Raw genomic sequence first — 16,088 nt, forward strand, 5'->3', positions numbered from 1 at the left:
TTTCTTCAACGTTTTTTTTTTTCAAATGGACTGGTTTTTCTTTAAATATTAAAAGAAAAAAACGTTTTAGGAACGTTTCCATAAAACGTTTTCTGCTAAAAATTCCTTTATGAAAATGTTAAATGACATTTTAATTCCAGAAATTATTCCTTTCTTAGGAATTAGAAGTTCAAAAAACGTTTTTATTTTAGAATTTCCTAAAAAATGTAGCCAACGTTTTCGAAATTTTCGTTATTGAGAGCATAAAAAAAAACAATTTTTCTTGTAAAAAACGTCCAGAAAACGTTAACAATTTTCCTAGAAACGTTCAAAAATTATATCCTGAAAAGTTCTCAAAAAGATTTAAAATCTTTATTTTATTTATTGTTAAAATTGCATGGAAAAACAATTCATTTCTAAAAACCTTTTTTTTTATCCAAAAAAAATTGTCATGGGAAAAAATGAAAAAAAAGTAATAATTTAATATACGAAAATCAATTACTATTTTCCTGAAAAATTAATATAATTATACACAAAAAACAAATAAAAATCTACTAAAATTGTTTAAAGTTTCTCTATAATATTGTTGGCTTTTCTCCCCTCCTTCTCTACTTCCCCCTTTAATTAAAAAGGAAGATAATCTAAAAAATGGAAATTCCAATTTAGTTTCGATTAAAAAAAATATATTGATTGTTATATCTTTTATTGTTTGATAAGTTATATTTATTAGTAATAAGAAGAAAAAAAAATAAGTAAGGTTAGCAATAAATCATTTTTCGAGTGGTTGGATTCATAAATCGGAAAAATGACACGATTGAATTGAAGTGGTTTCGTAATCCTGATAAACATGTACTTCTTGTCTTACAAGAGATTTTCCCATTGCCAACTTGTGTTTAGATTTTAATTGATAAATATTCTTTCTCAATTCTTCTTGCTTGATAAAAGTGGATAAGACTCTTATAAATTATTAATGCTACTTAAGTTGAGATTTGTATACCGTAGATTCTTAGATTTCAAACTGTCATTTATATAATTCTTTCGCTTATTTGTCAGATTTTTTAAAGATATTTATAGACAATTTTTTTATTATAAAAATACTCGACCAATTATAGAATATTTTTTGTTATATTTTCTAGTTTAAACTGCGCTTTTTTGCTTTAAAAAAATGAATTCTTTTAAAATATATTTTGATTTTAGACTAAATTTTGAATATTTTATTCCTTTAAAATTACATTCTAATGTTAATTTAATGATGCTTTTCGCTTTATTACACTTATTTTCAAGTTTATCGAATGCTGTTCGAGTAATTTACCGAAAACCAATTTAAATTTTGCTTCCGAAATCCCGTAAAACCCGATTAAACGTGCAATTGTTTAACATTATCCGATAATCCGAGATGTGCTTTTTGAACATTTAGTACAATCGTCAAGCATTGTCGAACAATTCTTTTGAATTTTATCCGATTTTATTCATCTGGTCATTCGATTTTAATTAAGATTTTTGAATATTGATTAACTGTAATGAACTGTAGATTTAAATTCCAGACAATATCTCAACGTCTTTAATTTTAGTTATACTTAAAAATGTAACTAAGATATTTATGTTTTAAGGTATACAAATGTACAATATTTAAACCATAAGTTAGTTTCCTAACATCATTTTAAATGATGATTTCGTTGATGAAATAACGAAAAATTAAACTGATATAATTAGAGAAAATAAAGCACAAACGAAAAATTGACGCTTTCTAAATATTTTTATTAAAATTTTTAATTTTTTTACTATTGATAGATATGTATACATTCGGGTATTTAAGTAAAAAAAACTTTTCAAACAATAAATTTTTTTTTCTTTTTTCAAATACTGATATCCGTGACGTCACCACCGATATATGTATGTTTTTTTTCTTTGTTTTTTTGCATATCCGGCGATTGTGAAGAAGTAGAAATTCACATTCTTAAAATTTCACCAAAATTCTTCTAAGCTAAAAATAAATAAAAAAGAGTATCTAATTACAAAATATCAACATATCGAAACATTGTACATGTACTAAAAACTAATTTAAAAAAAAAATATATGAGCTAAAATAGCATAGAAAAAACTTTTATTTTTAAGTGAAATTCTCTCGTAGCAATTTCTTTACTTTAAAAAAAAATGAAAATATTATATATATATATATAAAAACTGGAAGAATCCAGCCTGAAGGTGCTTCCATTTCCGATACATATATGGGTATTCTTTGAAGATATGTACTGTATTTACTTACATATGACATTCCTTTGTATAAAATCTACACATGAAGATCTTATTCCAAAGTTCTTTAGTGAATAAAGACTTGTAGTAAGTCACAATATTATGCCCTCTGGTTATAAACTGCACTCATATACGGAATCTCTCTCCCTCTTTCTCTCTCCAGGATAGAGAATTATCAGGAAATAAATAGAAGATATTCTACTATCAATACATTTATTGGATATGTCAATGAATAAAAATGATATTTACAATTTTATTCCTTGATATATTCAAATAAATAAGAAATATTTGCAAATATTTTATGCTGTTAAAAGTTTAAAACATCTCTTCTATATAACTTCTCTTTTTTTAAAAAAAAAAATAATAAAGGAAGTTCGTTTAATTGATTTTTTTACATATCTTCTAAGTTGTCTTTTTCGAAAATTTTCGAACACGTCATTAATTTTTTAGAAAATTATCTTTCTAAAAAATGAGAAAAGATTTATGCTAAGTTTTAAGAATAATTTTCTAAAAAATAAGAAAAACCTTTGAAGAATGATCATCCAAAATATTAAAGGATGATATTAATTTTGGAGAGTAATTAAGACTCTGAGAAGGGAAGAGAAGAATTTTGTTAATTCTGAGTAGATTATGGTCGAAAATTTATATTAATTTGGAGATAGATCACGAAAAATAAGTAAATATATTTTAATTTTTGATGGATAACACTTTGTAAATAAATAATAATAATTTGGACTGACTTTTGGAAAATAACACTAAAATTAAAAGTGGATTTTACTAATTTTTCGGAAAGAATATTCGGAAAAAATCATTCTATATTGTGAAAAATATTACCTAAAAAGCAAGGGAAGAGTACTGCTAATTTTTGGAAGATAATACTACAAAAAAAACATTAAAGATTTTTAAAAATATTACCTAAAAAGCAAGGGAAGAGTACTGCTAATTTTTGGAAGATAATACTACAAAAAAAAAACAAAAAAGAATTTTACAAATTTTTGACTGATAACATTCTCGAATCGAGCAAATAGTCATATCAGTTTCGAACAATTGTTGAAAAATAAGAAAGGTTTGTATACATTTTCAAAGATAACCCCATAATAGAAAAAGACACACAATGGTTTTGTGTAATTACAAAAAGAATGAAAAAAGAATTATATTAATAAAATTAATAACATTTTTAAACAATAATATTAAATCGTTTAACCTCTGATCTTTCGATTAATTCATCATATTCATCCCCTCCTCTCTTTCTCTTTCTCTCTTCTAATTTGTGACAAGACAAAGCAATTCCCATCTTGAGAAATGTAATTTACTCCTCTTTCAATTTTGATGTTGTTTTAAGAGGAATATATTCTAGATAATAGCTTCATTTCCAAAATAAACCTAGTTACAATCGCTAAAATTCTTTAAAGGGAATAATTTTTCTTTACAATCTTCTATTCAACTCGAGTGCATTTATTTTGATTTGCTCTTTACCGTTATGCAAATCAACTACATTTGTCACATTAATTATACTACACATTTAATCTTAGACATTAAGGGTGATAGGAAAAGCTGTCACCTCTTTATCGACCGAATTTCGCGGCTGGAGCGGTCCAAACCAGCTGTTCGTGACAGAAATGTAGATGCTAGGATAACGTTTACTCTTTTGTTACATCTTACATAAATCTAATAATAAATATTTCACTAGAAAACTTAAAATCCTCCCTCACACCTATCGCTCTCGTAACTTATTTTTTACTAATTATATACATATATAAATATATAGGATGTGTTTTATTTATTTATTTTTTTGTAGTTTTTGGAAGGTTAACTTACCCAGGCTTAAAGGTCACAAACGAAGTTTAAATAGCTTGACGAGACAGACAGAAAGACGGAAGGTGATGAATTACTACGGAAAAACACCTACTGGCTGACGTCTGTCACGTAACACGATGACGTAACGCAGGGACGGATGTGACGTCACGGCTCGTTGGACCAGGAGCGTGAAGCTGTGGCTAAATAAAATACAAAAAATGTCGTCCTACTAATGATCCTCTTTAATATAAACCAGAGTCAAAATTAGCGCAAATGTTTTGCCAGATTTAGAAACTTTTCGAAGAGTTTTTCCTCCAAGTATATTAAGAATGAATGCTATCATTTTCGGAGGATTAATCCTCGAAAACTATTCTATTTTTCGGGGATTATTACTCTAAATTTGTGTTTTTTGAAGCATATTCCTCCAAACTTAACATAAAAGAATGTTGTATATGAAAATTTTTAAGGAAAATTCACTAAAATTTAGAAGAACGCAATCATTTTTGGAAGATTAATTAATCTTTTAAAAAATTTTTATCCCTAAGATTATCCCTGCAAAATTAATTATCTTTATAAGAGATTAATTCTTCATAAAACAAAAGAAATCTAAATAAAAATCTACATTCATTTTAGAGGATCATTTCCCAAAAATATCGAAAAAATAATCATTAATTAAAAAATTTTAACAACAATCATTCGAATATAAGAAAGAAATTTGTATTAAATTTTAATATTAAATTAAACTCCACACCACAATTTTGAACTTAAAAAAATCCTCTAAAAATTATTCAATTATTCCGTTATACTAATTTTTTATAAAGTTAATTTTGTAAAAACAAAAGATAATAAACAAAATTTTTAATATTTTTCATCATTTTCTTTAAAAGTTACATTAATTTAGATACATCTCCTATAATAAATAGTAAGGCAAATGCGAGGATAGCATTAAAGTATTGAATGATATATTTAAAGGGAAAAAAAAGGAATTTTAAATAAGTTCACGACTTAATATTAGAAGAGAGATAGAGATGAAACGAAAGTTTTAAACGTTTTCTCAAATAAGAGTGAACTCTTTTAGAGTTGATCCATGGTCGCATATATCAAGTTAATGTTCAATTTTCTTGAACTATGTGGTATCGGCGGCCACAAGATAGATGGCTTCAGCAACTCACTAACAGCCATTACGTTAACGTTAATTGTACACTGCGGTCCTGCTAGCCAAAAATTATATGACTACTTAAAGATTCTTTATATAGGTTAATAGAATTTAAAGTTATTCACCCTCCCCTTATGGTACCCACTTTCTGCGATTAAAACCTAGCAACTTACCTTTATAGTACATAGTTTTATACATAGTGGGACAGGTTTTACCCTATTAAAAAAAACATTTTTATATTAATTTTATAAAATTAATTGGAAATTTAGAATTGAATTAAATACCTCTTTCCTTCTGAAATCCAAATTTGTCCTAATTGAACGATGATTTAGAGGTAGAGTAGGTCTAAAATTATTTGCTAGTGGTGTTTTTGGATTTTCTTCTTCACCTTGCATGAGATTTCTAAGTGCATACAACTATAAAAATATAGAAATATATATATATATATACGAAAGATTCAATGAGATATTTTTACAATCACATAAATATGGAAAGTGAAGACGATAAGAAGTTATAAATTTAGAAAGTAGAGAAAAAAATCCACAAAGATGATTTCTAAAAAAAAGGAAAAAGAAATATTTTATATTCTGCTCGTAATTCAAGATTTTCAACCCCCCTTTTAGTTATTTATGAAATCTTTTTTTAGAAACAAATTCCTTTCATTTGGATATAAAAATATGGCGAATGGACGGAAAAAATAATTACAAGAATTTTTTAAAAAATATAATCAAAAATTTATATATATATTTTAAATAAAAAAATATAAAGAACTGGACAAAAATATTCGAAAGATAAAGATAGGAAATTTTGAAAGTTTTGAACGGAATCGGTTCATATATTTTGAATGATCGATAATAGTAAAAACGTGACAATTCACTTACGTGGTGTCACGTTGTGAATGTAGCGTGTTGCGTGATATTTTATCTATATTTATTTACAGCATGGAAGCGTGTTTGATCGTCTTTATTCAATACGTCTACAAGCGTGACATAAATTCGAGAAGACACGCTGTTAATTAATGGTAAAGAAAATAGTCCTACGTCACGACATAAAATAAATATTTTACCTGTTAATTTGCTTATAATTTATCATTGTCTAAATTAGTAAGAGGCTAATTTGGATAATTTTTTTTTGCTTCTAAAAAACTTCATGAATTTTTTTTTCCTTAAGGTAATTACGAATAAAATTGGAGTCTTTTAAACAAATTGAAGATTCATTTTTCTTTCTAATTCTTTCCTGTTTTATTGGAATTCTAAGCTTGTTATCGGATAAAATAATGTTGAATTTTAAAATATTTTTGATTGCATTAACCGTTCATAAATATTAAATTTAAAACTAAATATAATTTGCTTGTTGAAACAACCATTTTTATACGAAACGAATAAAGTAAACATGTAAAAACATCCATTCAAAAAAATCCGTAATGTTATCTAAAGAAAATTTAAACATAATATTACTTCAAGTATGCATATAATATTTTATGTGTAATGTTAAAAATTTAAATAAGTTTAAAGATAAATCAACTTCTTCGACAGCGTAAAAATAAAAATCAAAAATAATATATATTTTTGATTATTTTTGAGAGAGTCAATATTACCCTTACTCATTTGCATATATATACACATTATCTTCCACCACATACTTTAAGGTTAAACTTTATGAAACGATGTGGAAAACTGTAGAAGAAGTAAACGATCGATATAGAGATCGTAATAACTAGAAACGATTATGACTCGAGTAAAAAATAAGTTCGATAAAATGTGAAAGAAGAAAAAGAAGATGCGGAGGAAGTGTGTGAATTTTATATATATATATATATAAAAGTTTAATTAAAACTTATTAAAAAAAGAAACTCACTTGTTGTTTTGTGATATAGATAGGTTTGTTCATGATAATCCATGTTACAGTTTCTGAACATCCAGGCATAGTAGTGGATCCTTCGTATGTCATAAATATGTCAGTATCCGGTAGCAAGTCCTTGATGGACAAGTATTGCAAAGGTGCTTCTTGACCTATAAGAAAAAAAAGGTACTGTACACATGAATACGATTTTGAAGTTATCCCCCCTCTTTTTTTAAAGCGATTTTTCTGTATGCTCGATCTATCGATATTTTGTTCAAATAAAATTTTCTTACTTTTTTTTTCCTTTCATAAAAGTACTTTTATGCAATTCAGTTCGATCTAAAGAGATTCTTCTACAATTTGAACCAAATCGACTTTTCCTTGATGACCACTTCAAATTGTAAAAGATTCTCGAGGAACATAAGAGAACTTTTGATCTTGTTGCTTTAGATCACTTAAATTTTGCTTTATTTTTCGATATTAATCCAAATAAATTATATTTAATTAATGGTAGAATTCGAATGTGAATTTGTAACTTCAAAAATGATAATTCGGTAGATGAAAGTCATTGCTCCGAGCTCAACTTTTTTCTTTTTATATAACCTTTTAATTGATTTAAAGTGTAAGCAAATTAATGATATAAGCAAATATTTAACGTTGAAATTATAAAATTTTAATTAAATATAATTAGTAAACTTTTTATACAGTTTAACTGAAGTGTTATATACTCTGATTTAATCATAGATTAATAAGTTCAACATAGTTAAACCGAGATTAAATTGAGAATATAAATAAAATTTTAATCAATAAATAACTTTAAAATTGTAAATTAAAAATCCAGATTTAACAATTATTCTTTCGATTAAATTTAAAGAAAACAATTATATACTTTTATCGTTAATTAAAAAATAATTTAACGTTTAAGCATCATAATAACAAGCATTAAACGGTCGTTTAACCGTTAAGTTAACAGCTAATACTCAGTTAATTTCTCACAAAATATAAATTTTAATTTTAAATATTAAATTATATAAGAATTAAATGCGATTAAACTTATATATAAAAGTATTGAATCATTCTAAACATGATTTACCCTAGAAGATTAATGGCATTTATGAATTTATAAAAGATATTTTTGATATTTTAAAATGTAAAAATATCGAAAAATTTTTCTAGCAATAAATCAACTTAACTTTATAACCCCATTTTCTTGAATTTTTGCAAACATAAGAGAAAGTTACTACAGGAACGAGTACTACATGTTAAAAATTTTTCCAATTCATTTCACGGAGATATATCGAAAGAAAACATTTTTAGAGTATTTTAGACATGCTTATTATTGAACAGATTGTGATCGTAAAATGTCTGAAAACTCTCGATCCATGGAATTTCCAATTGCAATGTGGAAAAAAATATATTTTCCAGTTAAAAGAACTTATACCAAGCGATATTGAAGATGTATTGAATGTAGTAAAAACCTTTCGCATACCAAAATGTGTATTTCCCCAATGTGAATATTTGGTTTGTGGAAAGAAAACTCTATCGTGTTTTTTCCCAATTTCTGAACTAAAATATACCCCATTAAATAATGATTTACGTACGCCCGTTGATATGCTTCCATGGCCTAACCTATTGTGTAAGGTTCTATGGGAAAAAATATTCCAAAATATGATGATACGTCTAGCGATTTTGAATGAATAAATGGATGATAATTCGTAGAAAAGTTAACATTGTGTTCTTCCCGGATAATGGCTCCATAATTGCAATAATGGATGCCATTTCCGATGCTCGTCCTTCTAGAGCAATTTATCAATAGATAAGCTGTTGTGCGAATATATTTTTTTTTTAATGAATGTTAGGCTGAAAAATATTCAAAAAAATTATCACGAAAAACTCTTATTATCCATGAAATTATCAGTTAACAAGTAAAAAGTCTGCAGGCCAAACACGTTTTCAATTTTTATTCTGAGATTTCTCCCCATCTTTTTTTTTCTTTGTATCTTTTCCTAAAGGTACGAAGAACAGTTTTATCATACAATTTACTAATCAGATTACCACACCTCATAACAATTTGGTGTTTTGTCAACGCGTGGAGTATTTTAATCAAGTTTCGACTTCCAAAAGTGACTTCTGGTCGAGGGGAAGAAGAGAGAATGATAGAAGGGGGGAGCAAATTTTCATCGAATCGATCTTAAATTGGCGGTTTGAAGAGGAAACAGGGTTTAAGGCTAGCAGACTTTAAATACAATCGATTAGAAAGAGAATATCGCGTTTTCTCTAGCTGACTACCGCTGACTACCACGGTTCAGTTGGCCCGTCTAGTCGATCCTCATCGATCCATGGAGAAACTAATCGATGTCACTTCCGGGATTTATACACTCTCCCTTTCACCCCAGAACGCAAAACGGGAATGCAGTTGGGATCAGGTGGCGAATTTAAACCTAGAACTCCTAAAGAGAGTAAAAGTATGGCAACAAGATTGGTCATTATTTGCTTAAGGGTCGTTATAAAGAGTCGGAGAAAAAAAAACACACAAATACCTTTAATTTTCACTGCAGATATCGCTGTATCGAGGTATAATTTATCCTCTTATGTAACGTTATATCGGGGCAATTTACGAAAGTTAATGCCTTCGGTACAGTAATAACTTTAACGAGTAAAGGTTGTAACTTTCACTTTTACCGCTGATAACTTTAAATCAAAAGTATAATTGAAACAGGAAAATTATCACCGTTATAACTTATCGTTGTCTTTTAACAACCGTTTAAAATTACCTGCCGTTATTTTAATACAAGAATGTAAATTTTTAAAATATTTATCGTTATAATTCAATTTTACGTTTAATAAATTGAAGCTTTACCATTAAACGATAGAGTTTAAAAGATGTAAAAGTAAGTTATAACAATAATTTTAAACGCTTATTCTATGCTTCGATTTAACGTACAATCGATATTTTTAAAAAGGAATTTGTTGTATATTCGATTGATAAACGGTTAATTTGTAATGTATTTAAATGTTAAATGATAAAAATTGCTTTTAATAAATTCTGTTATATTTATAAGACTGTTAAAACACGATCCATTCTTACAATGTAACATATACTAACACACGTACAGTACAGTACAGTACATACCTACTGTATTTACGTATATTAAGTATGCATCATTTTGATGGCTCAAAGAATTAATAGAAACATTTATACAAGTAAAATGTATTTAACTATAAACAGTAAATAATTTTAATAATGAAAATATAACTTTCAAAAAAATAAATAATTAATTAAATTCAAATTTTTGACAATGTTTAACAGTACTTAATGACGTTTTAACATTAAGAAATGGTCATAGTAAATATACAAGAATATTAACAGTTATATTAAGATATATTGTAAATTTTATAGACAAAAAAATCTTCAACTATAATCTGCTTTCACTGCAAAATTATATAATTTACAATTAAGTGCGAAGTTATATTGAATATGTAAGTATATAATAATAAAAAAACTGTAAACACATTACGTAAGATAAATTCTGTATGATTCAGTAACTTTATACGTTCTTCTTTTAATATTTAATAATACAATTTTTGTCAAAATTAAATGGAAAATAGGAAAAGTTATTTAAAATATAATCAAAACCACGTCAAATCAATAAAAGAAACAAGTTAAAAATAAAAAATAAAACAATTTCTTATATTTCTGGCTAGTGGAATAAGTGCTGTTTGACTGATAGTAAGATACTACAGAAATTGCTTTTATCTTCCACACAAAAATATTATTTATTATAAGATAAGAAGATGCTATATTTTAAAGCAAGAATGACAAATAAATTACTAAAAATTCCATTCAATATTATTTATAAAGGAATATTTGCCATCATAAAATGCTTTTTATATACAGTACATAGACTATTGTTTTATATTATTATGTAAACACATCTGTTTTATATTTCGTGGTAGAAGCAAAAACGGTTGTTTTTTTTTAAGTTTTATAGTCTTCTACTGCTCTAAAACAAGAAATAAAATTATTTCTACAAAAACAAAAGAAAATATATATATTAAAAATTTAAAATAACAACGTAAAATTGTTTATCTTTTTGAAATTTTTAAGTGTTCTTTAAAAAAAAAAACATTATATTCTAATAATTTTTTTAAACATTTTTCTAATAAATTTTAGATTTTCTTGAAATAATAGATTTTATGCAATCGAAAATTAATTTAAAATATTGTTTTTTTTCTTTTTTATTTTACTCAAACGTTTATTCTGTGTTTAAATATAGAATAAATTTATAACATGACTTTTTTTAACTATTTAATACTTAGCATAAACATGAACTTCATTGTGTACATCAAAGACATTTAGAAATTTTATATTTAAGCATTTCATATACAAGCTTACGAAAATTATTATTCAGAATATAATTCATACGTCATACTTTCTATTGAAAGATAGCATCTTTATGGTTGGACAGCATCTTCGATTCTTTATTATTATTTCCCCTTTCAACCAATCAGCGACGAATTCTTAAGCTTAAATGTTCTTAACTTTCGTAGTTAAAACCTTTTAATACTTGATATGTCTTGTATATATTATAAAATTATAAAGCGATATTATTAACATTTATTCTTGATTCTACGTGCATTATATAAACGTTATATAAATGGACAGGCTAATCCAACAAGAGATTTAACTGAAATCCATAAATTTAACGGAATTAAATTTATAGATTTGAGGAAAGGAACGTCTAAAATACACTCCCCTATTAATTGTGTGAAAGATAAATAAAATAAAGTAAATTTTTCGTAATTTATTTTATATTTTTTTTAATAAAAATAGCAAATATTCCGTCATAAAACTAATTCAAAAAGCACGAAATTAAAGAATTTATTTTTAAACGATTCATGTTACAAATAAAATAAGACATTAATCTGAATGAATTTCTCGATATATTTACGTGAAAAACAGTGATTGATTTTATTCATAAATGTGTAAATTCTAGTTTATAAACCAATTCTTTAAAAAAAATAATAAATCCAGATATAGAAAGGAAAGAAAGAGGATTTATTCCTTGTTCCTTTCCTTTTTTAAAACTCGCAAGATTCCCGATGGAATTGAATCTACGGCTTTCGATAATAACAGAATAGTCTAATCACTAAACGACTAGAATATACTTCCCTATTTTTTTTATAGAAACTAGAGCATTCAACATATTATGTTCGTTTCTTTGTATACGGCAACGCGACATATGGGCGATCTATCGAAGAAGGATGCCTCATGGGAGAACTTCCTATGGGAAACTGGTTCCTATTTAAAAGTTACAAACGTAAATAAAACCTGGGAAACTCCATTGGGCAAGGCGCGAACCCACGACCAGTGTTTAGTGGTGTTATCCACTAGGCCACTGATGGGTTCTTCAACGTATTAAAGCAGAATATAGGTTCGAATTATATTATAGACTAAATTCATATTATTTATTTTAGATTTTGTTCTTTCGCATACAGCTGTTTAGTTTGCACATTACAGCTTATACGTTGGTTATTATCCATTTTTTATATAAACAAGTTAAAGCTGTTGAACTTATTATTTCTGATTAGAATAAATTATTCCAATTACCTTGAGATTTATAGCAATTTTAATAAGCAATTCTTAAAGTCGCCATTTATTAAATTTACTAAAATATTTAATAGATGGCAAGAAATTGTTACATTTAGAGCTAGGCCATGTAGACATTAAAAATTATGTTATAATTTTGATACCCTAGCCTTTATTTATTAAGTAGTAAATTAAATAAATCTTACTTGAGTAACGTTACATTTTACATGTTTTTTTTGCATATTTAACGTGTTTTTCGTAATCTTTTAATACTTATGCAGTACGACACTTTTCTTTATTACTATATTATCCTATATTCGTCTTGAGAAAAAAGTGATGCATCCAAGACCATTATCTCATTCCGGAGTTAACGTAAAGTGTATTTAATAAGTCACGTTTAATGATCAAGAGAAACGTGTCAAAATTATATTATCAAAATATCTAATTTTTAAGTTAAAAAATTATTCAAAAAAATTACTTTAAAAAAGTCATACATATAAATTTTTCTAGAGAAGCTTTAAGCAGGAAAAGTTCTTTAAGATAAAATATAGAGAAGTTTATTTTCAAGATAAAAACATCATTTTTATAATGTTGTGAATAATTTTAAGAATCTAGAAACGTTTAGAATATACAGCACATGAACATGTAAATGCGTTATATTTAACATTAACAAACAACAAGTGATGATAAAGAAGGAAAAAAACACGTCGAATTTTGCCAGGACAAAGTGGAAAATCTCCTAATTAACATGCACATCACTTCTCTCTATTATCACAGAATATGTAACTACTACCTGTCTCTTTTGTTTACTTAAGATAATTCATCATTATTTAATCTAATAAATGATTATTGATTTTTGTGCCAAGTTAGATGTTTAAAAAATGAATAAAAATTCAAGTGAGACGTAAAAAAATTCTTGATTTTAAAATAAAAATAAAGGGAAAAAAGACGAAGAAAATTTTTGAAACCCGAAGCTAACTCCTTACTACTAGATATGCAAACAAGGTTTTCAACTTCTAAAGGTTTTGCCGTTGTAAAGGAACTGGTTTCAAACGTAAAAAGAAACACCCATCTTGTTATAAGAACACTTGAAAACTGCATAGATTGAAGTCAAAAAGCTAATTGCGTAGAAGAAATAAAAATTATTTTTATATTAATGTTCTATTTTTGATTGTTATACAAATCTATTCTTCTTGATGGTACTTCATCATCTGAAGGAGAACGGGGGAAAAAAACAAGAGTTTCGGACGACAACGCTTTATTCATCTCACCAACTTCCAGTGTCAAACAGCTAAGTTTCTATACTGATGGCTGTGGAATAACTCTACTCAATCAAACTGTAAATTAAGGAACAGCAAGGCTGAAGGACCAAAGAAAATAGAAGCAGCGTAGAGCCACCATAGCTTATAGAAAAAAAAATTTACCACTCCTTACAATTAGCTGTGGACTTTGAAGTTGATTTTTTTCCTCTGTGAACCCTTTTCTCTTCTTACATTTTTAAAGACGTGTTGTGAAAACTTGGCTCCAAAACCTTCTTTCTTGATTACGAAATCTTTTTTTCGCTTCACTATCTTCATTTTCTAGCTTAACTTAATAGAAAATGAAATCTTCCATTCTAATTCAAGCAATAATGTTCCTTCTACGTTCCTATTGTTATATATTTATTTATTTATTGCTATAAATTTTATTAAAAAATCTGCTCATTTGTTTTGTGTTTTAATCAGAAAAAAATATATTTACAATAAATATAATGAATTGTTATCCGTTGTGATTTATTTTTCGCTTCATTATCTTAAGAAAGATTTAAAATTAAAAAAAGATCAGTACTTCAAAACTTTAAATTTTTTTCTAAATTAAAAAATATAAACAAAAATTAAAATTTACAAAATGAAAAAACATATTTTCATTTGTGTTTGCTTTAAGAAAATATATCATTAATTATAAAAGTGAAGAAGAACAATGACAACTTACTGGCTTAACGCATCTAATAAGATTCTCCATTAATCAATTCATTCCAAGAAGAGAGAGAAAGAGAGAATGAGGTAAGAAAAAAATATGCCTCAACTATAATTTATCTTGTAAAGCTATCTATAATTATGTCACAGAATCGTTACTTTGTAAATTCTCTATAATTTTTATTAAAATTGTAAATTAATATGGGTTAATGATGTAAAAACTCCTGCATAATTCCATAATTTTGATGAGAGAAAATTGACTGAAGTAGGAATTTTTTCCTTCCAAATTTTTACTTTCTGCACTTTCTTAAATATAAAAATAGAAGATTAAGAATTTAAAAAAATTTATTCTCTACCTCTTATACCTATCTGTCTACTTCCTACTTTGTTTTCTTCATCTTAATTCTTATCTAAAATTAATTTTCTTCGTCTTATTTCCTATTTTCTATTCCATACTTGATTATTTCCTATATATTATTTACTATTTCTTATTTTTAACATTGTTTTTTCGTAATGTCTAATTTTTGCTTTTAAATTCCCACTTTCTATTTCATTCAAATTTTCAATTTTATTTATCTTAAAGTAATATATTTGAAGATGTTAAGAGAAGGATTGACCTCTTAATCTATTAGCTGATGGGAACAAATTTATCTAAGTTTGTGGAAACAAAGCTCAGCAAGTGGATTAAATGGATTATCAATAACAGCATCACGTAGAATGTGGTATTTGTACGTTTCTTTTCATGCGTTTTAGAGCATCCAGAAGAGCACAAAGAGGAGAAAGATGAAGTGAAGTAAAAAAGAAAAAGATGTGAAACTTAATAAATATCATCTTAATTATTTATAATTTATGAAATTAAATGTTGACTTGATTAATTACTTTAGGATTTATTGAGTGAAGAGCGTATATAAAAAAAGGGGGAAGCAAAAATGAAAAGGAGTAGTTAATTAGATTTGAAAGCCTTCACTCGTTCTTTAATCAGCTAAAATGTTAAAAAGGAAAACGTTACTGACAAATTGCATAATATTTTAACAAATTGGAAAATGGGTTCAGATTTTTCTCCACAAAACATACATTTTTTTTTTCTTTTCTAAAAATGTAAGAAAACAATAATGCGAAGTGGTAAACGTAATCTTTTATAATAAGCAATTTCGGATGAGCGAATTTTCGATTTAACAAATATTTATTGATAGGAGGAACGAAGAGGGAAAAAATTAAATAAAAATCCTGCTTAAATCGTAGAGTTTAAAATCGTATCAGGTAAATTTTCCAGATAGATATCCATCTAAAATTCGATTAAATTGATACTTGTGATGTATCGTCTGTAGAGAGTGAGTGAGGGAAACTGCATACATAGGTAAACAGTGCATGTTTGGTTGTTTAGCGATCGATGTAAACAGGATAATGTGATTAAGCAGCAGATATGGTCACAGAACAAGCTCCCTATTCAATTATTTCTTCGTTAGGAAGTTAGCTTAAGAAGTACAAATCATCAAACGTAATGCATAAATCATCC

The 16,088-nt window shown here is 26.4% G+C and overlaps 1 protein-coding gene and 1 long non-coding RNA gene across 2 annotated transcripts in view; both read right to left on the bottom strand.

The window, feature by feature from the left end:
* Positions 1-1,723: 1,723 nt before the first annotated feature.
* LOC111629467 (carbonic anhydrase-related protein 10-like) overlaps positions 1,724-16,088 on the bottom strand; it is an 83,176-nt gene continuing 68,811 nt past the window's right edge. Inside the window, exons 10-14 of the mRNA XM_023373386.1 lie at positions 7,043-7,197; positions 5,470-5,601; positions 5,359-5,401; positions 4,051-4,229; positions 1,724-1,963 (exon numbers count right to left, since the gene is read on the bottom strand). Coding sequence (XP_023229154.1) covers positions 4,195-4,229; positions 5,359-5,401; positions 5,470-5,601; positions 7,043-7,197 — 365 coding nt within the window. The 3' untranslated portion in view covers positions 1,724-1,963; positions 4,051-4,194. The remainder of the gene's footprint in view (positions 1,964-4,050; positions 4,230-5,358; positions 5,402-5,469; positions 5,602-7,042; positions 7,198-16,088) is intronic.
* On the bottom strand, positions 8,859-9,955 carry LOC111629489. Its single transcript, XR_002757336.1, has 3 exons — positions 9,888-9,955; positions 9,568-9,801; positions 8,859-9,477 (listed from the first exon to the last, which is right to left on the bottom strand). It is a non-coding gene; the product is annotated as an uncharacterized LOC111629489 (long non-coding RNA).

The sequence above is a fragment of the Centruroides sculpturatus genome, unplaced genomic scaffold, assembly GCF_000671375.1.
Source record: "Centruroides sculpturatus isolate CEXI.00-Female unplaced genomic scaffold, Cexi_2.0 scaffold85, whole genome shotgun sequence".
Lineage (NCBI taxonomy): Eukaryota > Metazoa > Arthropoda > Arachnida > Scorpiones > Buthidae > Centruroides > Centruroides sculpturatus.